The sequence below is a fragment of the Micromys minutus genome (assembly GCF_963924665.1).
Source record: "Micromys minutus genome assembly, chromosome: 21".
Lineage (NCBI taxonomy): Eukaryota > Metazoa > Chordata > Mammalia > Rodentia > Muridae > Micromys > Micromys minutus.
In genome coordinates, this window is record NC_137956.1 from 30,798,400 (window position 1) to 30,824,964 (window position 26,565).

At 47.0% G+C, this 26,565-nt stretch overlaps 1 protein-coding gene across 1 annotated transcript in view; it reads right to left on the minus strand.

The window, feature by feature from the left end:
- Nucleotides 1-8,897: 8,897 nt before the first annotated feature.
- The window catches only part of ESYT3 (extended synaptotagmin 3), a gene marked incomplete at both ends in the record, with an annotated part of 41,376 nt that continues 23,708 nt past the window's right edge, over nucleotides 8,898-26,565 (minus strand). The window contains 20 exons of the mRNA XM_080934284.1: nucleotides 8,898-8,934; nucleotides 9,208-9,257; nucleotides 10,281-10,386; nucleotides 11,632-11,763; nucleotides 12,247-12,345; nucleotides 12,931-13,433; nucleotides 14,412-14,561; nucleotides 15,189-15,275; nucleotides 15,582-15,650; nucleotides 16,139-16,201; nucleotides 16,284-16,346; nucleotides 16,812-16,901; nucleotides 17,298-17,346; nucleotides 18,835-18,917; nucleotides 19,524-19,694; nucleotides 20,655-20,775; nucleotides 22,570-22,625; nucleotides 23,516-23,605; nucleotides 24,161-24,227; nucleotides 25,557-25,633. Coding sequence (XP_080790410.1) covers nucleotides 8,898-8,934; nucleotides 9,208-9,257; nucleotides 10,281-10,386; nucleotides 11,632-11,763; nucleotides 12,247-12,345; nucleotides 12,931-13,433; nucleotides 14,412-14,561; nucleotides 15,189-15,275; nucleotides 15,582-15,650; nucleotides 16,139-16,201; nucleotides 16,284-16,346; nucleotides 16,812-16,901; nucleotides 17,298-17,346; nucleotides 18,835-18,917; nucleotides 19,524-19,694; nucleotides 20,655-20,775; nucleotides 22,570-22,625; nucleotides 23,516-23,605; nucleotides 24,161-24,227; nucleotides 25,557-25,633 — 2,163 coding nt within the window. The remainder of the gene's footprint in view (nucleotides 8,935-9,207; nucleotides 9,258-10,280; nucleotides 10,387-11,631; nucleotides 11,764-12,246; nucleotides 12,346-12,930; nucleotides 13,434-14,411; nucleotides 14,562-15,188; nucleotides 15,276-15,581; nucleotides 15,651-16,138; nucleotides 16,202-16,283; nucleotides 16,347-16,811; nucleotides 16,902-17,297; nucleotides 17,347-18,834; nucleotides 18,918-19,523; nucleotides 19,695-20,654; nucleotides 20,776-22,569; nucleotides 22,626-23,515; nucleotides 23,606-24,160; nucleotides 24,228-25,556; nucleotides 25,634-26,565) is intronic.

Sequence of the window (26,565 nt, forward strand, 5' to 3'; positions counted from 1 at the left end):
GAACACCTCCCCCTCCCCCAATTGGTGTCATTGGGGAACCTTTGGGCGCTGGAACCTTACTGGAGGAAGTACATCACTAGCAGGCTCTGAGTATTTATAACCATTCTCTTTGCTTCTGCTTGCATTTTATGATGTGAGCTCACAACAGCCTGCTTCCTGCAGCCATGACTGCTGCTTGCTGCTGAGCTTCCCTACCGTGAGGACTCTGCTGGAACTGTAAGCCCAAATAAACTTTCTTCTATAGGTTGCCTTGGTTATAGGTTTTATCACAGCAACAGAATATGTTATTTTGCTATCGAGACTTAAGAATTTTCTCAGACTTTATGATTTTAGATGAATTTTAAATAATTTCATATATTTCATTTTAAGAGTTGGGTCTCTATTATGGGTACAGTTTGCTATTGTGTTGTCGATACCTTTATTTCTACCCTTTTTTTTTTGTCTGCTTGATTTGTCACTTTCCAGGAGATACTAAAATCTATATAAGTTTGCTGAATTTTATTCTATTTATTTTGAGCCCGTTTTCTAAGCACATACAAATCTAATTGATTTATTATCTTAATTATCCCTCTTTATTGCTATTCATGCTTATTGCTTTGTAATTTTGTTTCTTAATTATATTATTTATTATTATTATTACAGTTGTGTTTGAGACAGGACCTCACTATGTAGCCCTGCCTGGTTTGGAACTCAGAGTGATCCACCTGCAGCTGTCTCTTGAATGCTGGGATTAAAGTCATACACTACTCTTCCTGGCTTTGTTCATTTCTAAATTACACTTTCAAGTTTGTGTTAATGTATGTGTGTGTGCACACCTGTGCTACAATAATCTTGCAGAGGTCAGAGGACAACTCCCTATAGTCAGTTCTCTCCTTCCCCTGTGTAGGTTCTGGGGACCAAACTCTGCCTTTAACCAACTGAGCCATTTCACTGCCTGATTTTATCTGAATAGCAACTGTTTATTTTATTGCACTAACTTTTAAAAATATGTATAAATTATAAATATCAAGTGTAATTAAATGGTTACCAAGTAAACACCCATGAAACAACCAAGCTCTAGCACATGCTTGGCTATCTCATTCCTCCTAAGCTCCTAGAGGTCACTGTCATCCTGACTTTTTGGCAGTCACTTCCTCTGATTTCACAAGCATGCCTGAAGCAATATATTTGCCTGTGTTATAAAAATGTAATGATAGTGTCTGTGATCTGTTCATGTTCCTTTGTTCAGTATTATGTTGAGCTATATACCCATGTATGTTCCATCTAGGCCATTTGTCTTCATTGCCAGAGTATTGTCTCCTTGCTATGCTGAGGACTGGCAGTTGAGTGCTCTCCAGACCCTGGCTGTGGTGAACTGTGCTGCTGTTGGCATATATCCTTATACACATATGCAAGTCTAGCATGTTATCCCAAACCGAAATTGCTAGACCTCAGAGGCAGTTGCTTCTGTGTACATCGAAAACAAACCAGTATCTGCTCTGAACTCTATGCAGCTCCACAATCAGGACTACATGCTTTCTTGTTCCATTTTCCTGTTCTTGTCAGTGTGAAGAGGAGAATTCCCTGAACTGGGTTTATCAATGGGTTTAAACATGCAGTTTAAAAGAAGAGGTATATATGTCATTTGCTTCAGTAGCTAATGGTAAAACAAAGGCACACATACTCAGAGAAATGCCTGGTGCCTTTGCCATAAGGGAAATTGCTGTTCATCCTAGGCCCAGGCCCCCTATGCCCTTTGGACTAACAAGCCTCCTCCTCTTTCATGTCATCAGAAAACAAGATTCAGTTTTTGAGTGCTGAGAAGGAGGGAGTGCTTCCTGTGAGTACTGAGTGAATGGTTTATTTAAAATTCCCTTGAAAAAATAGTTGAGACAAACTAAGTTCTGTATGTGTGGACCCAACTGTCTTGACTCACCACAACAGTCTTCTGAGGATGAAAGAGCAGGGATGCCGCAGTGGAGGAGGGCCGCCTCATTTCCTTCCACAGTTATGATCTGGCTTTTCTCTTATATACTGTGTTGGCCTTGGAGACTACAGTGATTCCAGGGCCAGGCTGAAGAACAGCACAGAAGTTCCTAGAGGACATCTGGCCAGATGCTAATTGAAGATCAGGGCTCAAGAAATCCTGTAGATCATCAGGAAAGGCATCTGGGATGACTCTCTTCTGACCACTGGTCCCCAGTAACAGAACAGAATGTGATGTGATGTGGAACTCTGGGTATCCTGGGAGATTCTCATGCTGGCATCTATCCCACTCTGACGTCATAGGCCTTTCCATTCTTATATAGAAATATAAATGTATATTATAGAGTATATATATCTTATATAGTATAGAGCAGGTGATCTTGAGTCCCAACATGGTTTCCTACCCCAAAGTCTCCTGCCTCATCAGGGTACAGTCTATTGGGCTTGGCATAGTGTCCAGCACTCAGTGCCTGGTGCATTTCAAACCTCCAAAGCTTTCCTTGATGTCAGCTATGCATCACAGTAGTGACTGACAATCCCAGCACATTCTCTACCACTCATTTCATCTCATAGGTTTTCTGCCTTCCAGGTAGCTGACAGTGTCCTAAGCTGCCCACAAAATCTCCACAAGCTCCGCAGTCCAGGATGAATTTTACCAGGAGGAGCCATCACTGCCAGCTGCAGTATTTGGTGCTATAGCTTCAGTTCTCAGCAAAGGAGAGCGTTCATCCTCAGGAACCTCAGCCACGATCAAGAATTAAACCATTTATTCTTCTAGAGGGCTGGCAATAACACCCTGCTGATTAGTCTTCTACTTGACCCAGAGCAACATTAGCCAACCACACTGAACTAATCTTACAGCTTGCTGTCTCTCCGCAGAGTTAAGGAATGTTGCAGGACTGAAGAATCCAGCCTAACTAGTCAATCCATCCCATCAGAAACCACCAATTGAACTATAGACAACCCCAAAGAGAGAGTCGGGAAGGAACAGAAAAGTACCCACTGCCTAAGAAAATGGGTGAGTAGCTTTGCCCATGGTCAGTGATTCTTCAGAAGTTGGAATATCAATTAGGTCCAGCTGCTCAGTTTCTATGTCCTAGACCCTTACTGAAAGTCAGAAAAGCCTTTCAACTTCATGAATATATACATAAATAATATGATCACCAGGCGCCTCAGTCCATGTTCACACGGTCCGAGGTCTCTGCACTCAGGTGCCTGATTTGGTTTTCAGTCTAGCTGATGTCAAACAAGAACCTGAAATGTCTTTGTCTTCACTCCTATGTATCTTTGGTTGGACAGTGGTAACTCTGTTCTAGGAAGCAGTTTCTACTAGCCATGTGAAAAAATAATGGGAGTTTCAGAAGTACCTTCCAACTTTTTCCTACAGGCTTGAGCAACATGAGTTAGAAGCGCTACCTTCTCAGAAGGACACCTTTCAGGGTTCCATGGCAGCTATAAACAGATGGAGTGGAAAGAAAAAAAGAAGTGTTCCCGGTTCTCCTGGTACTCAGCGTCATTCTCTTAAAAGAGTTCTTGGTCTACTCCCGACTCTTCTGCTGACCATGCCTCTCTCTGATCAGCATTCTCACTGCTGTGTGATCTTGTACTGCTTGGAGGCCATGGCTTTGTCCTGTGGGTCTGTATGTACTTACAATCAGAGTGCTATTTGAGGCAGCAAGTCCTATTAGAAGCAGTCTCTACCGTGTCTGAGTCCTGAAATAAAAGGCCCTGATGTGCCCATTTCTAGAAGGACGCTTGTACTGGGTGGTTCTGTGTCAACTTGACACAGTTAGAGTCATCAGAGTGGAAGGAGTTTCACTTGAGAAACGTTTCCTTGAGATCCAGCTATAAGGTGTTTTCTCAATTAGTGCTCAGTGGAGGAGGGCCCAGCCCATTGTGGGTGGTACCATCCATGATGGTCCTGTGGAGCAAGCCTGTAAGCAGCAGCCTCCATGGTCTTTGCATTGACTCCTGCCTCCAGGTTCCTGTCCTGACTTTCTTCACTGATGACCAGCAATATGGAAGTGGAAGCTGAAAAAACCCTTTTCTCCTCAGCTAGCTATTTGGTCATGCTGTTTCATCACAGCAGTAGAAACTTCTTTGTGTAGATTTTATGTCACTGACATAGTTTGGATGTTGAATAGACCTGGTTAACCCCAACCTGTTCTGCACTTGAGCCTGAGGCCAGGGGCTATGTAAGCATCTCCCTTGACTCAGCCTCCCCTCACTTAGAAATTACCTATGCAATTTCAATCTCATTTCCTAATTGCTCAGAGTTACCATTGATATTAAAAACTATTTGTAGTCAGCAATCTTGCTAAAAAGCATTCTGGTCAATTAAAGCAACTTACCTTTACATTATTTTAGATTTGGAATGCATGATATCCTCCATACGTGTGTAAATGTTTTCTAGCTATATATTTTCAGATTTAAAATGTCCAGTTTTAAGGGGAAGGTGCTGTGTGAAACCACTTGACTACACATTGTGAAGCTTGAGGTAGTTCCGTTAATTTGGCTAACAATGTGAGTAAACAATTCTCAGTGATTTTTAAGTTAGCAGCATCAACTGTAAAAGTGGCTGTTGTTAGACACACTTGTGTCTTTTTTGCCTCACAGCATGGGCTGCGATGTGGGGTTGATTAAAAGCAGTCTTTTTTTTTTTAACATGTTTGCCACCGTTCATATAAACAGAATTGAAAGTATTCTTTGGTGTATCCTTTTCATTTTATTGTCTTTTAAGTGGTTCTCTTTGAAGCAACATACATCGCTGTGTTTTATTTCAAACTATAAGTTGCTGTTCTAGATTTTTCAGTATGCTTTATTGTGTTATAAATGAGGTCTTTACCATCCTCTTTGTATTTTGTATTGTTTTTCTCTATACCCCTATCTCCTCATTGGGAAGTGGCTTATTTTTCTTTATAATGTCTTCTTCACTGCTGATTTAAAAGTTTCATACTTCAGTTGTCTTTTGTTGCTTTATGTTGCTGTGCATCATAAAATTTTGAATATATACATTGTCATCCAGTAGACACTGTTTCCTGTAAGTAAACATGAAAGATTAATATAGGAATTTCTAACTAATGAAAGGTGCTTGACCACTAAAAGGGAAGTGGTGAAGAAGACTCTTATGGGTCCTGAGCAGCAACTTGAGAAAGCATATACTACCTCCCAGAGCTAAGGGGAGCAGACAAGAAATGTGCTTAGATAACATTTGAAATGTAAATAATTAAAGTAACCAATAAAAATACAATCACACATAAAAAAGAAAGGAAAATTCTAAGAGCAAAATAAAAAAAAATTTAAAGAGCTCAGAAACTTAACTAAGCATCTGTGCTGGGCTGAATCAGACCTCAGGTGCTGGCACAGGACTCCTCAATCCTAAGCAGCATAAGGTGGGGGACTGTTGCTAACACAGATGGCCAGGGCTGTGCTGGCCGGGCCTGAGAGCACGTGTTACTAGTGAACTGCCCACAAACCATCCAGCTAAAGAAACTGTTCATCAGAAGAAAGGCCGTCATCTTCTTTCTCCTCACAGTAGCCCTCCGTTGTGCTCTGTTGTCCCAGCCTAGCATCAGTCCTGTTTCAGAGATGCGATCTGAAGCTAAAGGAAACTGACCATCCTCGTGGTGAGAGCTCATGCCCTCAGGCTCTGCTACCATAGCCATGGCCCTCCAGGTCGGCAACAGCCTGCCATAAATACTTGTAGATGTAGGTTTTTAAGATGCATTTCTAATTGTGTACGTGGGGGAGGAGGTATGTGCAGGATGCTCATGGAGTCCAGTAGAGGGCGTCAGATCATCTACATCAGTGGTTCTCAGCCTTCCTGATGCTGTGACCCTCATGTTGTGGGGACCCCCAACCATAACATAATTTTTGTTGCTACCTTATAACTGTTGCTACTATTATGAATTATAATGCAAATATCTGTGTTTTCTGGTGGTCTTAGGTGACCCCTGTGAAAGGCTCAATGGACCTCAAAAGAGCCAAGACCCACTTATGAGATTAAAGGTGTATAACATCATGACTGGCTATAATTTTAGGTTTTACTGTGTTTCCCCCACCCCATGAGGACTTGAATACTTTTAAGATGTCAGCCTAATTTTTTTTCTTTTTTCTTTTTTTTCTTTTTTTTTTTTTTTTCTTTTTGCTTATACCTTGTGACCATCACTCAATTTGGTATCCCATACGTGTCATAAGTGTGAGAGGTTTGTGCTTGTCTATCAGGGCTCCACAGGGTTTCAGGTTCTAAACCAGTTTTCTAGTTTGGGGGTATTTTTACACTTGTATATTTTCCAATACCCTGAGTAACTGTTCTCTATGCTGTTCTAACTGGTCTTGTCCTCACGTGATGCCCTCCTCTGATGCGTGCTAACAATTTGGTCTCCATGCTGTAACCTCCTTTAGCTCCTGTACACTGCTTTAGGTTTTCTCTTTGTATCACTAGAAACATCACCAAGGATACTTTTCCATTGACCATGTTCCTGTTTAACTAGGGGTAATCGTTTGGATGAGAATGTCTCCCATAGGCTTAGATGTTTAAAGGTTTGGTCACCACTTGGTGGTGTGATTTAGGAGGTGCAGCCTTGTAAAAGGAAGTGCTTCACTGGGATTCGGATTTGAACACCTAAGGCCACCATCTATTTGTATACCTCATGGTTTGTGCTTCCAGTGGAAGATGTGAATTCTTGGCTTCCTGTAGTCATGCTGCACCATTACTGTGGAACTCTCTAGGACCATTGGGCAAAGTGAAGCCTTCTGAAAGGTGCTTTGACTGTTTTGTTATAGCAACAGAAAGAGTAAGTAATATACGAGTTCCTTTTGAGTTTTTAGGGGAGTGGCAGGTTTTCTCATCATGTCACAATCAGTTCTAGGGTAGTTAATATTTATGTGGTAGAGTCCTTTCTTTTTGGTGCTTTTCCATTTTCATGACACTTGTCTATTTGGGGGAAATATTACAGTATCCTCATTAGGTGAGGTGGGTGTCAACTGCCATATTTTATTGTGAGACTTTTAAATGTCAGACTGAGGAGTTGTTGGGTCAGTCAGAAAAGTATGTATCTTGTAAATATAAGGATCTGAGTTTAAGCCTCTTAACTTATGTTGTTGTTGTTATAAAAAAACAAAACAAAACAGGTATGGTGGTGCATCCTGTGTTCGCAGGGGAAACTGGAGATTTGAATACGTAGGATTCACACTGGCCAGCCAATCTAGCCTACTTGATAAGTTCCTGGCCTGTGAGAGATCCTGTCTCAAAGCAAAGGGGGGGTATCCCTTTAGTATTTCTGCACAGATAAAAAAATAGAGCTACACACACACATAGAAATATTTACAAAATTTTTATTATGCATCAAGTAATCTGTGGTTCAATTGGAATATAAACTAAAACATTATCAAACAAAATATTGTGGTTGCTTAGTATGTGACCTAGTAGAGAGCTTGTAAACATTTAAAAAATTAATGTTACAACACTAAGAATTGTGTACAACATTGCCATTTTTTGTTTTAGAAACGGGGTTTCTCTGTGTAGCTTTGGCTGTCCCAGAACTAACTCTGTAGACCAGGCTGACCTGGAACCCAAGAGATTCACCTGCCTACACTGAGAATTGTTAAAACAGAAACCATTTCAGTATGGATGGCCACTGGAGAAGACAGCACGGTGTCTGGACTGTTCTGTGTCCTCAGGATGTTAAATGAACACACATCTGCACAGGAGTACAGAGGCAGAAACCACATCTCACACTTGATAGGTGAGTTGAAGCTATGACTGTTAAAGTGTATAATAAATAATAACCTACAAGTTAGAGTGAACACTATTGTTGAGGCAGACCAGCCTCTGTCTCCAAGTGCTGGGATTGCAGGTGTGAACCACCTGCTCAGTACAACATTCCCATGTTTTGTTTTTGAGATTCAGCAATACTTTGTAGCCTTGGCTAGCCTGAACCCACAGAGAGCCACTTGCCTCAGCCTCCCAGCCTGGGACTAAGGACATTTGCCACCATGCCCACTCTGTTACATTCTTTAGAAGAACATCGGAGATGGCTGGCCCAGTGGGTAAAGGTCATCTGTTGCACAGGCCTGCCCGGAAAGTGTGCCATGTGTGCCATGACATGTGCACCCCTTGCTCACATCCTACTTGGGATAATAAAAAGGGAAAGCAGGGAGTGTTTTCTGAGTGGGTGAGAGTCACCCTAGAAACAAAGCAAAATTCTATCCGGTTTGACAAACTGAAATGTGTAAAAGGCACTTGTTTAAATACACAATGTCCATATTTCCCTCTTAGGACTAAGTCTCAAACTTGCCTAACAGAAATACAAAAAGCCCCATTCCTCTTAGGAAGCAGCCTCCTGAACCCAGAGTTCAGATGTAGACCTTGGTTTGGGGCTGGGCTCAAATTTTCCTATGGAAATAATGCCACACACCAGAGGTTTGTTTTAGGTTTTCCCCAGATCATTTAACTTATCACTGCTGCCCCTAGGAAAATATACTGCACCTCCAAATCAGAACCAGGGGTGGTGTATGCTTACGAGCATCACAGGCAGCATCCAGAAAGGTGGTGTTAACTTTGGATGCTTTTTATTTCCACAAAAGAGTGCCCCCTTGTGGTCAGTAACTACCAGGAGTGCTGGTAGATGCTCTAAACAGGCTCCTGCCACAGCTGTGTTGGGGCTGGGCACTGATGTGAACAATTACTTACCAAAGTGAAAAGTCATTACTGAGGTGTTGGTGCCTCATTAGATACAAATACCATAGTTTCTTTGCGGATTTGAATTAATCCAAATTAACAGAAATAGTTCCTGCTTCTACATGACCTTCCTCTACTACCCATGTAGTTAAGAGTTCATACAATATATACTTCCATCAAATGTATGTTCTGACTTAAGTGACAAAAATACACATATACACTTTCCAACACAGGAGATAGGAGCTCATTGTCAGCTTCTGGGCTGCCCGTCTGGAGTCAGTTCATACCTGTAAGACACGGGTTTGGAGTGTGTTAGTAATGAGAACTGGGGCTGCAACAAGACAAGCATCATGTCTCTATGGAGACAGCAGAAGCCAACTGTCTGGGAGTTGTTGTCCAGGGATAATGCTACAGTTACAGGGGGCTGCAGGCAGACCTAGGGTCACTAACACCCAAGCAAAAGCATCTGAGTAATACTGAAAGTCAGAACTGTGGGGACCAGGCCAGCGGTCTGAGATGGTTCTTACATGTTGACGGTGATAAAGGAAAGGCACACTCACCACTGTGAAAATCCCTTGATCAGATCTTGTTTTGATAAGTCAATCAGCACCTAAGCAATGACAAACAGTTAGTGCTTTCCACAACTATGTTCAGTGGGGGTGCTCTGGGGTGCAGTCAGCTGAGCGTGAAGGTTTCGGTTTCCAGCAGGGTTTTTTTTAATTATTCTTTTGAGAATTTTATACATACATACAAATAGATGGTTGTATCTACACATGCCATTTCCCTCCCCCAGCTTCCCCCAGAGCACTGCAGTATGTCCACACTCCAACTTCACATCTTATTGTTAATAACCCACTAAATCCAGTTAGTGCTAGCTCATATGTGCATAGTATGGTAGCCTCCCAATGGCCATACCCCAATAGGATGATGATTCTCCCTCCTCCAGCACCTATGAACTGTCAACGGCTCCTCAGCTATGGTGGGGGTGGTGGGAGGGACTCTTTCCCATCCATCCATCAGAGTATTTTCCTTCCCCATGGAGCCTTTCCAGATAGGGTGCAGTCACTGTCCTCAGTGTTTTAGAAATAACTATTCCATATCCAGCACCTCGGAGGCAATGGCAGGAGGAACTCTTAAGTTTGAGGCCAGCCTTGTCTACATACTGAGTTCTAGGCCAGCCAGAGCTACATTGTGAGACCCTGTTTCAAAAACAACACCAAAGTTGTTCCTATTTGGAACATGAATTTAAGATATTCAAAGACCACCCTCAAGAATTACAGATATTTTAACTTTGATGTGCACTGCAGGGATGAGCACAGACAGTCATTATTAAAAACTGCAGTAATGAACTGCCATGCAGGAGGCCTCTGTACACTCCTGGGATTCTATTTCCTCTACTTGGAGGTCAAATTCTGTTAACACAGAAACCTTGACCTAATGCAATCCAATTTTATTGTATTTAATGATCTATTTATAAAAAGCAATAGGTAATACCAGAGTAGATGCCACATACTTATAGAATATGAAAACAAAACATCCTTTCAAGGAGGCTGCCTCTCCTGAGGGTTGGGTCTACTAAGAGTCAGAATGAACTCATCAGATGTTAGGACATAGGGAAACGTGGGCTACTCACTTTCCCCAACTCCTTCCTTCTGTGTGAGCCGAGAGGCCTACTGTTTTTCACTGCAACATCCAGTGACCTCTTCTGTACTTCTCCCATGGGAACAAAAAATTCAAACCTTTAAAAGTCAAAAAAAAATACATTAAAAATGAGATTGACATGCAGTAACTTTTGTTGGAAGCATAGCTTGTTCTACTTCCCACTAAAACAAGAGCTGTCAACTTTTAACAGCAACAGAATTAGCCTGGGCTTCCAGGCTCTTGGTGCATCTTCTTCACAGGTTAGCCATCTCCATCTGAATCCAGGCAGTGTCAAGAGACTGCCTGAGAAGGGCTGCTGTTCCGAGTGTGTCACACTGTGTTTTGCTGCCCCACTCATCTGCACCTGCTCAGAGGAACACCTCACCCCAATCTGTTCTGACCATGGAAAACCGGGATGCTCATGGAGTATGCTTACTGGAGCTGCAAGGAAAACAGTTGACTGTGTCCCAGCCTTGTCCATGGCTCAACAAGGGAACCTGGAACCAACCTCACTGGTAGGTTTCTGTTTATGCTGGGGTCTGTTCAATCTGTCTTCAAATAACCCTGGCTTTCATCTCGTTAAACTCCTGTGTGTAACTGTCAGAGGCTCCTTCAAGGCAGTGCCCACTCTGTGTGTGCCTGACATGGTGTTCAGTGAATGTTGGACTAGTTTTCTTGCAGTCTTCCTTGATGAGGACAGACATGGACCAAAGAGGGCTCAGTTTCAGCCTTTTAGTGCAGTTATGATTGGTAAAAACAAGAGGAAAAGGAAGTCATGCACCCAGCCTGGCTGGAAATGCCTTCTCTTAGGGCGCTGAGGTTAAGGACGCTTGCTGCTCTTGCAGAGGATTGGAGCTCGGTTCCCACACCCACAGCAGGTGGCTCAAGGCCGTCTGTAGTTGCAGCTCTAGAGTCCAACACCCTCTTCTGGCCTTGACGGCACTGCTATACATGTGGGACACACACAGAAAAAATGTTAACAAAGGCAAGGAATTGCTTAGTGCCTGCCTGTCAGTTTTCTCCTCAGAGACATGGATGGATAGAAAGGATGTCTTTACCTGCTAACTTTTGTTATGTTGCAAGAGGGAAGACAAGCCAGAGAACTGAGAGAAAGCATATGTATTGTATTGTCCACCACAGGCAGCAAATATGAGCAGCCTTGAGCACATTTTTGGGTAGATTGTACTAGCAGCCATTTTTCTCACTAAAAGGTATATAGGGGCTTCATGAAGTCACCTAGCCCAATGTCCTTCCCTCTCCCATATCTGGCAAACTCCAACACATCACCTTGGTACTCAGTGGTCCTCAGCCGTTTACATAGTACTAAGTGCTGCCCTACTCACGTTTCATCGAATAGGGGCTCCAGGGTCTTCTTCTTTACCGAGGTCTTCTTCCGACTTGCCCATCTCCTCTCTGGCAACAGGTAGATGCGGACATAGGGATCGGCTCCACTGCTGGTGCATGGTGTCAAGTTCCTGATGTGCAGAGAAAGAGTCCCTGGTTCTTACACATGGGAAGTACTCATTTGGGAGGAGGTTGTACCAGCCACTGGGGCTTAGATGGGCTGGAGGGTCAAAATCCTCTGTATGCTACACAGATGCAAGGCAAAAGCCTGCACAATTAAAGGACAGGATACCTGTGTTTGAACACATTTTGTGCTGTGTAGGATGCAGCCAAGTACTTCATACCTAGGGAAGTTGGTAGCTCCTGTTTCGAAAGACCTCCTTGGCATTGGATCGCACAACAGTAGTTAGAGGAGTCTGAGCAAAGCCCTTTTGACCTCATCAGCACCCAAAGAAGGGTCACTCAACATGCCCCTTGGAGAATTTTTGCCACCCATGGCCTATGGTTTCTCAAATATCACGTAGAAGGCATGCTCCTGCCGGCACCCTAAGCATTCCTGCTATATGGTCACCTGATCCTTCCAAAGGACCCCCCTGGTCCCAGAACCTCTTTACCTGCAGCCGTTGACTAGCACCCTGAGACAGTGTCGAAGACACACATAGCGCACTGTGAGCTGAATCTCACCCAGCCGCCGCTGCCTGGAATTCCCATCTCTGTGAAAAAAGGGTCCTGTCACTGTCAGAACTGCCCCTCTTCCCTTCGGAGAATGTCCTATGTGAGGAACACAGACTCATCTGAGTCAACCATTCTCTTCAGGGACCCACCCAGCATTCAGTGTAACCATCCCAATTCCCTGTAGAAAGCACAACCACCCTGGAGGAAACTGGTCCTTATGTCATGGCTGCCTGAGGGAATTGGGATTTTATAATGGGCTCTTCTGTCTTGTAGGGTTATTAAGATTGAGTTAGATCAGATAACATGTTAGGCCCATAGGAAGCACTTCAACATGGCAGCCACTTACCATGTAAGTTCATGTTCTAAACTTTTCATGTTAGCCCACCGTACTTAGAATCCAGGAAATGTTTCTATGGAAGGGACCTTAACAACCGAAGTCTGTGTAGCCAGAGCCATGAGCAAAACACAGTCCTCTCCCCTCACCCTGTGTTCTTCCTATTAGCCATCGCTGCCTCTCATAAACACATTTCTGTGAGAAACTTGAATGTGAGCAGCTCTGCACGTTCCTATCTACTTTTCATGCAAGTTATTTCAGACAAGATGAAGCAGAGAGAGATGCATACTCAGTGTTGAGGCTGAAATCTGTCAGGTCAAAGCAGGAAGAGGCCAGGGAGTTGAGTGAGGACATGCTGGGAGCCACCCTCGTGAGTGGCCATGCGAATGGGAGGGCAGGGCGGCTCATGGGTCTGGGTGACTTGATAGGCCCTGGAGAGTGGGGACCTGGGACAGTCAGGAAGGTGGTAGCTGGGTTGCTCTTCTGTCCCAGGGGCTCACAGAGCCCTTTGGCACTGTCCTTGCCTTTGAGCTCCAGGCCTGTCTCCTGGGGCTCAGGGTTAGGTTCAGGGGCTGTGGTGGCTGCACTGAGGGTGTCAGTGCTCTTGGAGGCTCCCTTGATGGAAGAGGCAGAGTTCAAGGAGCTTGTGGTATCTGCAAGGCCTTCTTCCTTCAGGGGTGGGGGTTTACAACTCTGATTGGTGGCCACCTTCTTGACGAACAGAGGACCTTTCTTTAGAGCATCAGGTCCAGTGTATGGGCTGCCCAGCTCTCGTTCCTCCACACGTAAGAACTAGAAGAGATGGCAAGGTTGTTTATAGGGAAAAGTCGCCACCCCCCCCCCATACACACCATCTGATAGGTCTGTTGTCAAGAGTTTCCAGTTCATATTCAGACTTACTATGGGTTTTAAAATCCACTAAAATTAACATTAGCAATGCTTCTAGGAATCTAATGTTGTGTGGTGCTCTGCTGTAGCAAAAGCTAAACCTCTCCAGCAGAACAGCCTTGATCTACACCAAGGAACACTTTGACGACAGCCAAAGAATAGTCGCCCTGAAATCACAGACAAAATTTATTCCTGATACCGTTTTGTGAACCATTAGTGTGAAGACTGGGTACTGTGGGTGTGTAACACAGACCTCCCTCAAACCTTTTTGCAACAATCACACTATTCATCTCCCGTGGGAAAAATTTAATCCCAAACCCCCAACATCTTCAGACAGCAGAATTTACAGATTACAATGTGAACATTTCAAATGACTAAAGAAGATGGAGTGGGAAGGTAAGCATGAAAAAGACCAGGTGGATTTGGAAGGGGCAAAATTAAGATGAAAAGAAAGGCAAATGGTGATTAGGATGATGGTTCTGAGGAAACGAACTGGGATGGAAGTAAGGTGTTGGAGCATGGAGGAGCCAGGGGTCAGTCAGTGTGGAAGGGTGAAAGGAATGGGAGGCAGTGTTTGAAGCAATAAAGAGTTACAGTGAATACATTTTTATCTCCTGGACCCAGTGAGACTGAACTTTCAGCAGACCTCACTGCAAAGTTGATAATCCCCTTGAGATCATTTAGGCCTGTACTTAACCCTCTGTCCTGTGTACTTAGCCTGCCACATATTCATATGCTGTCAAGAAAGGAGCTCTCGGGTTATCTTTGATGCAGTGAGTAGATGAAGACATAGACCCCTTTCCTGGCTTTTACATTCAACAGGTGCTCAGTACTGGGACCTGTTCCACCCCAGCCCCACCCCGAAAGTCAGGAGACATTTACCCGAAGCACCAGCCTCATGGAGATGAGGCTGTCCAGGCCTGAGTGGTCCAGCTGGAAGCGCTGTTCAAGAGTGAGGTCAGCACAGGGTAGGATCTGGCACAGGGGAAACTCCAGCACTCCCAGAGCACACTCCAGGTCATCATCTAGCACCTGAGCAGTGGGCCAGTTACAAAGTTAGGGGAGAGCTAAGCCCACTTTGCTGCCACTGCTATCTGGTCCATAAGTATGGGCTGTGGAGCAATTAGCATCTGGCAGGAATGGAAACAGGCCAGACCTTGTACCTGCTGAGAATCTGGGGAAGAGGGTATCTCAGAGTAGTGATGATGGTCTGCATGGGCTAGTCTGGCATACACCCAGGACCATGGGGCTTTACGCTGCTGTATGAGAGGATGTTTAGGCTTTGTTAAAGGCTCCAGAAGGACCTCACCCAGCCCCACCACTTGTTGGCCATAAGCTCTTGTGCTTTAGCCTCTATTTGCTCATGTGGGAAGGTAATTCTTCTGCAGAGCTTTTGTAAATATTAGATTCTAGCACAGGACCCTGATAGTGTGAGGCTGTAAAGATCATTTGTACTGAAGGAATTAAGGGAGTGAACCATTTGTCTTCCCACAGTCTCCAGTGTGGTGACCTTGGACGCCAACCTCAAAGGACTGAGGGCCTCATACCCTCCCACACACTATGGGGCTGACTACTGGAACTACCCAAGGTACACAGAAAACTCTCCTGCCCTTGGCCTAGAAATCTCCCAACTGTCTGAGAGCCCAGCTTCAAACGAACCTTCAGGCAGAGCTGCTCAGATGCCACGCTGTGCACAAAGAAGGAGAACACCTGGCTCCACACAGGGTCCTTGCTGTGGGGACATGTCTGAGAACAGAAAAGGGGGAGATCATCTGAGGGCCAGGTAGACGCGCTCTGAGCATTATGGCCACTGGCTGCATGAGGAACCCGAGGGCAGTCAGTGTAGCAGTAAGGCCTTGGCTTCAGACCACGCTCCAAGGCAAACCCTTATTCCACTGGTCTGTTCCTGGTGGAGTCACTTGCCACATAGGGAAGGGATTGCAAAAGGCTTTTTAAGCATTCAGCGTGAGAAAACTCCCTTTTATTCTGCCTCTCCTTAAAGGAGATAGGAGCTCCATTTCCTGTCTCAGGCCTCCATAGTGACTGTCTTACCTTACTTGTGAAGGTCTTCTTGCCTACAGAGAGCTTGACATATGAGGAGGGGTCTCTGCTGGCCTTATTCTGTAAGGGGAGACCCACAATGTGTCAGGGTAAGCCCAAGACAGTCTATCCCTCTCCCATCCTCCCCTTTCCCCCCAAGTATATCGTTGGGTGGTAGAGGAGCCAGTGTCTCCTGTTGTGGAAAAGGCTTCCTGGCATCAAGAACTGCACTATGGCATGGGCACTGTGCAAGACTACCCCTGGGTAGAAACCCAAGCTCCAGACCAGAGGTCAAAACTGAAACAAACATGTCCAGTTCCACCTACCACTATGCCCAGGCCTAGACCCTCCACCCTCTGGATCCTTTTTTATAAAATAACAATCATTCTTGCCACAAACAACAAGAAAACTGGAATACGTTACTATGGGACTCCAGGGTAATGACTGAGAATAAAGTGACAAGCCTAGGACCTTGCCCAGTAGAGAGAGTGAGCCGAGGCTGTGTGACAGACAGGCCCAGGCTATCGTCACTCAGGGAAAGAGTCCAGTCGTCAGCTACATTCACTTACTTTGGCAAACCTGGAGAGTTTTTTGGCTCGATATTCACCATTCAAATAGTCAAAAGGGTTTCTCTGCAGCACAAGAATTGGGGTTAAAGCAACACAGGGGCATTTGACAGTGCTGAGCGTAAGGCAGATGCCCACCACGACTCACCGGCAGGTTGCAGGCATTTTCTAAGAAGACCACAAGGATGGCAGTGGAGAGACCACTATCATTCTGCAAACAGACAAAGCCCTTACTGAATACTCCCAGAATCAGAAGACAGGCAGGCTTTGGAGAAGTCTACTCAGGGCAGAAGGCGCCAGTTCATGCTAACAGCCTAGCTTTGTGTTGGCCGAGAACACATCTGCAGCAGGATAGGGTCAAGTTATTAGAAAGTAGATGTCCCTATGACATCAGGGGATAGGTCCTGACACACAGCTCCAAGGACCCCATCTTTGCTGAAAATTATTGATAAACTTCAGAGGCTGTTTACTGAGAGATGAGGCGCTGCCCTGGTGGAGAGAAGAGCTGGAGTCACGTGTTCTCTAGGAGATGAGCAACAAATGGGGGCACCTTCCTTCCCCACCTCTATCTGCACACGGTAGGTAGACGTGTTGGGAGTATCTCCTTCCCCGTGTCTATTGGAAGCATGAGGCCAACATGAACTCTCTTCCTTCTCCTCCCGTGGCGGTTGCTCACCTCTGTCAGCGCTTCGGGGTCAGTGAGTAGTGAGAGCCACTCCAGCCGCAGGTGCAGCCTCCCACTGGGCGTGTCATTCAGGACAAACCACTGTGGTCAGAAGGAAAGGCAAGCTCAAGGATGGAGATGGGCTGCTGCCTGCCGACTTGGGGAAAAGGTTAGCCAACCCAGAGAGAGCCCAGCACAGACTCAGAGGGACTGGCACAGCCGTGGGGAGAAAAGTCCTACACTTTGGGATTGTAAACCCAGCTCCAGCCTCCCTTCCTTATGTGACTCCCTTGCTGAGTTTCCTTATAGTTAATTCCCAGGGAAACTTCTAACTCCAGCCGGAGGGGGCTCCCCAGAGACATCTGGGCCTCACCCAACTCTCGTCCCTGGGAATGGACATGTGCGCAGCCCAGGGCCAGATGGCTGAAGTGACCTGCTAGAGCTGTGCACTGAGAGGGGTGTCCCTGGAAACCCCGGGGCTGGGTGTGCCGTCTCTACCTCATCCACCACTCTGTTCTTCATGACATCTCCAAGGCAGATCTGCAGGCTGGAAGACCAAGAGTCAGGACAACCGTGTCCAGAGCAGGCCCTGGGGACCCACAGTGGCCTCTGTTCTCAAATGACTGGATATAGCCACTGGGCAGTGGCCTCTTTCATCCCAGGTAAACAGTGGAGACCAGTTGCAGCTGGAGAAAAGGAAGGGCTAACTAACCTCCAGGATTACTCTTCTGGGCTTATGCTGTAGGGAGGAAGTGGCTCCTGGTCCCAGTAGGGACAAGCAGAGATCTGGATACATCTCCTCTGGGTTTTCAACAAGACTGTGGTTGGCATTTTGAATTGGATAATTCTTCATTGTGCAAAACTGTTCATGCATCACAGGAATTTGCCTTCCTGGCTGGACTCATGCCCTCTAAATGCCAGAGGCACTTTTATAGTCAAATGCCCCTCTGACTTGAAAACTGGTTCCAGTGCACTGTAAGTGGGAATACGTGGCACCAGTGTTGTGTAGGTGGCAGTAACAGGTGACATATGTGTGAGAAAGCCAGGAAGTCCCATATCACAATGCTCCCTAGCCTATCAACAAGCCAAACCCAACCTGCAGGTCCTGTCAGCCAAAGAAAGATTACAGTTCCTGTGTGACTCAGAAGTGTGCACGCATCCAGCATGTACCTGAGCTCAGCCCTGGAAAGCAAGTACCACAGGTTGTACTCTCCACCCACAAGACTACAGAGTGCAGTCTCTGTGACTACGGAGACTCTAGAACAAGCAGCAGCACCCATGGTAATCCGTGTCTTCCATTTCTGTGTCATGTTTCTACTTGTTATAACTCCATGCTAGGGGAAACAAGCTGCATACCATAGGGACATAGGATTGGAGTCACATCTATGTCACCCCCTCTTGCTCCTCAGTGCTCTTCTGGGAGGCTGGATCTAGCTGCACTGTGCCCTCCCCTACTTGGTAGAAAACTGCAATGGCCATAAGCTCTACACCAAACTTTTTGTACAGCTAGGCAAAATGTATTCAAACATTCAGCTCGTATCTTCCAAGGGAGGGTGCTCTGTGGCGACAGAGACTTTGGCAGTAAGATATTGAGGGCCAGTGCCTTTATAAGAGGTTCCTATAAGTGAAACCTCCCTAGACTAAAAGTAAGTCTGAGTTTGCTGACCAGCCCCATAGGGGCCACTTCAGTCCATCCTTAGCCTTGAGTTCTGGGTATCGGCTCCTTGGAGTTTGAGCACCTTGATCACTGTTCCAAATGGACTCTGGGTAGATTCTTAGTGGGTACACAGGCGCTGGGGACCTTACCACTCTTCCTTCAGGACCTATGTCAGGGCTGGAAACGTCTAGGGAGGTTTGTAGCAGAACTGTAGAGTGCTGTGGCAGACTGTCTGGTACAGTCACTCTTGTCACAGTGGCCATTGTCACAGGGGTTGCAGGTCATTAAGTGGTTAGGACCTATCCTTTCTAAATGCCCCAAGTCCCAGCCTATTGTAAGCATGGAAGAATCTCCAAAGCCCAGCTCCCCACTCCTCACCTGCCCAGAAAGTCATCCTTGTCAGTATCCTCGTCATACAGGTCCACCTCCAGGTCCTGCCCCGGCACCTCGTATACCATAAACTGCAAGGACAGAGAAGCATCTTGCCCTGCAGGCCTTGATTACTCAATCAGACGTTACAACCCACAGACTGCTTAGGCCTCCCTGGAGGGAGTAGAAGGGACCAGAGATAACACAAGCACTCCACAGCATGGTGCCCAGGGACACCGGCTGCCATCTGCTCTGCCTTAGGCTGTCTCATTCTCATCACACGGGAGCTGCGAGACATCGGAAAACTAAGCTGCCCTTTCTCGGCCTGCTTTCATTGCCTGGGACTGGATGTAACAGCGCGTAGGTGGAGTCATAAGGAAAGGGGCAGCCAGGAGGTGACCCTAAACCATGACTGCCAGGCCGTGAATCCCACCCATCCAGTAACAGAAGGTTGAGGGCTTGGACACAACTGCCTATGCAGTGTTCTTTTCCTCATTTGAAAACACCCTACAGCCGATTCTGCAGAAGGGGCACTGAACATGGGGTGGGACTAGCTTACTAGAGAACCTGCTAGACAGGGAGCAAGAGTTACAGACCATGGCTTCTCTGAGGGGCCATGAGAGCCACTGTGCCCATCACAGTCCAGAGTGAAGCCTGCAGACACCAGGACTTCTGAGGGTGGTGGAAGAGAGCCTCACCTCAAATACTTCATTCCAGGTGGGGTTCAGGTTCTTGTAAACGGTTCTGCTCTGGCAGTGCTGCAAGCCAATGCTCACCTTGGCGTAGGGGTCTGACTTGCCTCCGAGCCCTAGGAAGTTGTCTCTTTGGGCCAGCTTCTTGGCCTCCAGCAAATGGACTCTGATCACACCCTGAGAAACATGCAAGGCCCAGTTCACAAGTGCCTTCTTGACATAGCCGCCTGAAGTCCAGGATACCAGGGCCCAAACAACCACTTGGAGGGGTGGAGATCACTGCTGCCACCCTTCCACAGTCTGGACAAGATGGCAGCCAGAGTAACAGGTAGCAGGGCCCAGTGCTTGATCCTTGGCTCTTGCCTTTGAGCACTCTCTCTCCAGACTTGATATGAACAGCGGGTTCAGCTGAGGCTTCCTGATCCTCCTTTCTTCAGCACTGTGAAACTTGTTCGTAAACTGAATGCTAGGGATTCTCTGGGCAGCATGCTGTGGCCCCGCCTCACTAGTGGTAGATCCCTGATGCATATGGCATGTGGATGAGAGCCAATGAGCTACCACAGGGAGACAGGAACATCCATGCTGCCTCCCTAGCCAGCTCTTGCCCCTGAAATTAGTGTGTATACTACAGAATATGGTAGGCTGAGCAGACAGTGAAATGGATGTTTTCCTCTTCAATGGTCCCTAACTGCAAGCCCTTAACCAGTGCTTCTTTTTTTATGGCAGCCACAGGGAAATCAGGGCCTGATGAGTGGGCCCCAGGAAGTTGGGGGAAAATGGACACAGAACCCAAAGAATTCCCAGTCCTATTTTAACCAAGAACCTTTCTATCCTGTAGATACAGAGGTCCTTTCCACCACTGAACAGAGTCAACAGAGCTTTCCTAGGGAGAAAGGGGGACCTCGGATGTCAGTGTCTGCCATAGTCCCAACTGTAGGCTACACTGGGGACAGAAGCAGAGTAGAGCTGTGATTCTTCCCAGCAGTGATTTTGGGCAAGTCACACGTGCTCCCAGACTCGGTGGCACCCTGTGAAATTGGCTGCCATGTCCTCAAACACCATGAGGTTCAGAACCCAGACTGGGCCAGAGCCCCTCCTCCCTGGCCCAGTGCTCTGGAGCTTGCTCCCAGTACTCACACAGGGGAGAGGGACACAAAGGTTGGTTATATCCAGCCCCTTCTTCACAGGCACAGTCACACGGTTGGGTAGCACCAGGTGAGCAGCAATCAGATCTTCCAGCAGGCTGTCTGATAACTCACTGAAAGGGATATTGACCAGCTGTGGAGTAGTGACGTTGCCTGTCCCATGCCACCTGCCCCTGTACCCACCCTCAGTGCTGACACTGAGAATCTAGCTTGGCAGATGGCTCCACCCCAGGCAACACTGACCTCCTCCACCCAAACAAAGGCATTGCTTTGTTCACAGGCAACACAGAGCACCTAAGAATAAATCCCAGGACCTGGGTTAAGGTTCCCATTCACACTCCCTAGCTGCTCTGCCTCAGATGGATGCCCCCTCATTCCTTGGCCTAAATGACCTGACTCAGGGCTGCTAATGTGTTTAGAGTAGGTGTGGGGGGAGTGGTGGGGACAGCACTAAGGACAGCTCTGGGGCCACAGGAAACATGACCTAAGAGCTAGCCACTGAAGCCTTTTCTTCCTTGACCCTGGTGACATTTTCTATTCCTTGGCTCACCTTGGACAGTACCAGAGCAGGACCAGTACAAAGTAGGTGCTCAAAAAGTCCTTTTTTAATAATAGTGATTAATTGCTTAAATGTGATGTCTTTATCAACCCCTTTTGCCAAAGTTCAGGGGCCATGATGAAGGAGGAGATGGGAAGAATTGTGCAAGCCAGAGGATGGGGGACATTAAAGGTCAGCTACTACACATGACACGTCACACTCATGAACTCAGTGCAGCTATGGTTACCTGATCAAGCTAGCTGGAGAGATGGCTTAGCAGTTAAGAGCACTGAACTTAACTTCCAGAGGTTCTGAGTTCAATCCCAGCAACCACATGGTGGCTCACAACCATCTGTAATGAGATCTGGTGACCTGGTGTGTCTGAAGAGAGCAACAGTATACTTATAATAAATGAATAAACCTTAAAAAAAATCAAACCAGCCAAAATTACAGCATAATGGGGGAAGAGCTCTTGGGGCCCCTGATAATAGAACTTATTTGGCGGTGGACAGCTGCTGGTAGAGGGATTGCTTATGGGCGCTGGGAGATTTCTCATGCTTCCGTTGGGATCCACATGTATGCACATATAGTCAGCATCAATTGGACATCGGGTTATTTAAGATAAAAAGAGGACATGAAGTCAGCAGGAAGATGTTGGGGGGCTGGGGAAAGTTAGAGGAGTAAGTGCATGGTGGATAGATTTCGTGTACGCATGTATGAAACCTACAAAGACTGGGAGAAAAGCTGCATAACTGGATTCTCTCCCTTTGGAACAGAGGAGACATCCCCAGTGAGCACCCCCTAGAGAGGCAGCTGATAGCCTTCTTGGCCTGACCCTGCTTCCTGGGGAGCCAAATCCAATGATGCTGGTCCCTTCCTCTGTTTCTTGGAAGATGCCTGGCTTCAGAAGCCTGCCTGCACCTGACCTGAGGAAGAGAGAGCTCCTAGTCCTGCCTCTTCTCTCTAGCCTCAGCTAAGAAATGTGCCTTCCCATCTCTGTGCATGTCAGCCATGGTCACGGAAGCCACCTGAGCCTCCTACTACACTGTGGGTAGGGAAGAGTGGTGATACACACAGTCACAGTATGATTCTACATACACACATGCATGTGCTCTGGAAACCTCACCACAGACAAGCCTGGCCCTCAGTATAGAACTGAGCACAGCTTTCAGCAGGGCTGTTTGCACCTATCCACACATTAGCCCCCTCCAACCACACGAGCACACACAAGCACACATGAACACTCACACATGTACCCTGGTGTACCCTTAGCGCACTCCTTATACAGAATATGTGTTATGTGGGGTACAGCCTCTCCAGCTCACAACACTGTTAGGAGAGCCCCACACACACACCCTCAGGCACTTACTTGATACCTGGCATGTCCAACAGGTTGGTCAAGCCTGTCCAGTTAATCTGCAGGTGCTGCAGGGCAGAGGGAAGCTATTAGGCTCAAGGAGCTGTGAACCCAGGGCTCATACCTTCTCCTCCTAAACTCTTCATACTCCCAGAAAGGAGAACCCTACCTGCTGGGGTCCACCCTCCACAGGAGTGAGGTAGAAAGGATATCTCTCAGCCTGCCAAACCTGTCCCGGGATATGAAGGAGTGTCCCAGCTAACTATAATTGTCAACTCGACACAACTTAGAGCCACCCGAGAAGCCTCGATTGAGGGATTGCTCAGATCACACTAGCCTATGGGTATGTCTGCAGGGGTGTGTCTTGATTGTGAATTGATATAGAAGGGCCTGCCCACCGTGGGTGACACTATTCCTTGGGCAAGAAGTGGTCTGTATAAGAAAGCTAGGTAAGCATGAGATTAAGTGGGCTAGCAAACAGGTTTCCTTCATGGTTTCTGCTTTACATATCTGCTTGAATTCCAACTTCCCTTAGTGAGGGACTGTGTGCTGAAATAAACCCATTCCTGCTCTTAATTGCTTCTGATCAGTGTTCAAACACAACAGCAGCAAGAAACTAGAATGAGGCTCCAGGCCTTGGTTTAGACTGCTACTTCATGCCAGGACCATTACAGAGGGGGTTGTGCCACACAGCCAGGTTTATCTGGACTCCAATGCCCAGGTTTGTCTCAGCTCCACCTTCTGAGACATTGTGACCATCTTTTAGCTCAGTCTTCTCAGCATGGGCAGAACTGAACCAAACTCCTTGATGTTGCCTTTAGGACTCAATAGGTTTGGGGCATAGGTATCCAGGTGTGGTGGGTTATGGTGATGTTGATGCTCAAGCTAAATGCCAATATATGAAGTCCAAAACCTCATCGTGGGGAGTATCAGGCCTGTTCTTAGGCTTTGAGCTCACCGGCTTTTGAAGGAAGAACACAGTCACAGCTCCTATGAAAGGCTTATCCACCAGCAGGGGCTCCAGAATGACACGTAGGGTACCCTGCAACTGGTAGGCACAGAGAGTTGTGAGGGGCCAAACCTCCTTTCTTCTCATACCTGCTCATGAAGCCTCGTTATCACACATGCCAATGCTACTGTCAAGGACACCTGCTATCACTGAAGGGCCATACTTTATGTTCAGGGTTCTGTACACAGCTATGACCCTGCTGCTGGCCTCCAAGGGCCATGGACTAACTACACTGTGTAGGCAGCCGGGGTGGCTGGGACACCGAAGTGACTTCCAAATCTGGATACAGATTCTGATGAGGGGCATTTCCACTTCCCAGACCACATGGATCTCAGCTATGGCTTTCCCTCACTTCCCTAGGCGTCCAAAACCTTTTGAGACTCAACATGCAGTTGGTTTCAGAGCTCATGGACCAGTAAGGTTAGTGAAGCCCAGGACCACTTGCTGACTGTGTGACCTCATAGTCCATAGGTGCTCCCATGATGTCACTGACCCATGTCTGGTACCATCTTGTCCTTCCCAACCTGTTCTAGGGTGAGTTGCTTCCACCAAGCCCACTGTGGGGGCTGGAGCAATTGAGCATTGGACACTCACCTGGACACCATTCACACCCGCTCGGATCTTCTGAAGCTCCACGCTGATCTCACAGTCCCCAATGTAGCTGCAACAGGAAGAGGGGAGGAAGGAAAGGAAAGCAGACAGGAAACTTGCCCAGTGGTCCATAGTCTAAGCCTATGCCGCTGGACATCAACTCCCAGTTGTGGCTCAGCATGTCACCTATACCATAGCCTCGGCCTTTCTTGGCCCCTCCCAGATTCCTGCACCTAACAGCTTAGGCATACCCCAACTTCTTTCTATGAAATCAGTGTCCTGTGGTACCACCTAGCCCCAGAGCACCCATGGATGTAAAAGACAGACTTCTTGTAAACACGCGGTCTCTCTATTGCTTCTGGGTTCCTGACCAAGAGGACATAGGTAGTGCCCCCGGGTTCATCCTAGTTGTTGCTGGAGAGAGAGGTAGGTGATAGAGTCTTGGAAACAGGAGGGGGGTCAACTGGTGACCCCGGAGGAGCCAGGATGAGTGCCTTTGAGGGTTAAGGTCAAGAGACTGCCTATGGTCTGAAGGAAACAAAGGGGGAGGAAAGGTAATTGTCACACACCTGCACATGTGGGTACAGGACCACATAGATGCTTGGTAAGAAGGGACAGGCAGAAGGGGGTGCAGGGGTGCCAAGTACCCACTGGGAGGCTGAATTATTCATATGAGGATCTTGTGGCAGAGCATCTGGGACCAGGGGCACTTTATGGCCTATCCAACACAATGGAGACCAGCTCCTAGAACAGTGGCACCCAGGCTCAACTTCTGTGTCTGGCCAAGACTAAGGAATATGAAACTCTCTCTGGGAAGGAATGACAACTGCAGGGGCTTGTTCTGTCCTCTTAGAACACCCCCAGAGAGACTTACTGCTTGAATCTTCCTTCCTGACTCAAGCCCATCATAAGCCTCATAGAAAAGATGTCCATGCCTAGCTTGGTACACAGCCCACTGAACAGTCACTACTCATAGATGACCCTCAAATTTTCCTGATATGTGAGAGGCTAGCCTCTCATCTCTGTGCTTAAAGTTCCCTGGCCTCAGCACAAGTCTCTTCTCTTGTCACACCTGTTCCCTTGTGGCTGCTCTGACCCTCCAGGTAGCCCTCTGTGGCTTGCAAGAAAGCCCTGCTGCCTGGCTGTGCTGTACAGAGCTGCTGGGATACCTGAAGCCAGGCTAAGGCTAAAGAGTGAGCCAGGGTTGGCTATGTGGGGACAGTCATCCGTCCATCCACTTTTCTATACCCAACCTTTTACAAAGACTTGGGTACCAATCTGGAGGTGGCTGTGGTCCTAGAAAGGCTTTCATACCCCAAATCTGTGTGCACACAATCCACTATTATCTCCAACCTGCTGTCTAGAGCTACCTGGCCTGTCCTCAGACACCAGGACTCACCAGATCTGCAGGTCCAAGGTCACTTTCCTCCGGTTGCATTTGTCTGTGTGTGCCTTGACGCCATTCACCTTAGGGCACTAGGAAAAATGACAGATGGGCTGTGGGTCCCAAGAGACAGTAGGGTCCTAGGTTGGCCTCATATGCCCACAGCCCAGCCCCAGACAACAGTGGAATGGGAGAAGTCAAAGAAGTATGTACTCACTGATAACTGGATATTAGCCATAAAGTACAAAACACCCATGATACACCCCACAGACCCAAAGCAGTTAAACAAGAAGGATGGTCCATGTGAGGATGCTTGAATTCCACTTAGATTGGGGATCAAAATAGTCACGGGAGGCAGAGGGAGGGAGGGATTTGGATGGGAGAGGGGAGGGGAAGGAGAAGAAGGGGGCAGAATCAGGAGTGGGAAGAGACAGGAGAGAAGCACAGAGGACCAAGTGAATGAGTGGAAATCTACAACTTCTTGGGGTGGGAGGGTGGGCAGGATCTCAAGGCAGTCCCTGAGACCTGGGACTGGGAGGCTCTCAGGAGTCAAGGCGAGTGACCTTAGCCAAAATGCCTAACAGTGGGGATATGGAACCTGAAGAAGCCACCTTCTATAGCCAGGCAGGACCCCCAGTGTAGGGATAAGGACTCAAACCCACCCACAAAACTTTGGACACCAAATTTGTCCTGTCAAAAAAGAAATGCAGGGACAAAGATGGAGCAGAGACTGAAGGAATGGCCAACCATAACCAGCCCAACTTGAGACCCACCCCATGGGTAAGCACCATTCCCTGACACTATTAATGATACTCCATTATGCTTACAGACTGCCAGGCGAAGCCAATCCCCTGTTATCATTCCCCTCAGCTCACTGTTCTCTCAGATACTCTGGTTGAGACTAATCAGTAAAAACTAAATCTCATTTGTACCTGGTAATATGCATGCCTAAGTGCTGAGGGGAAAGTTCGCTGACTTATTTAGCTTCAGAGAAAGATGAATATAAAGAGAGATTCGTGGATAT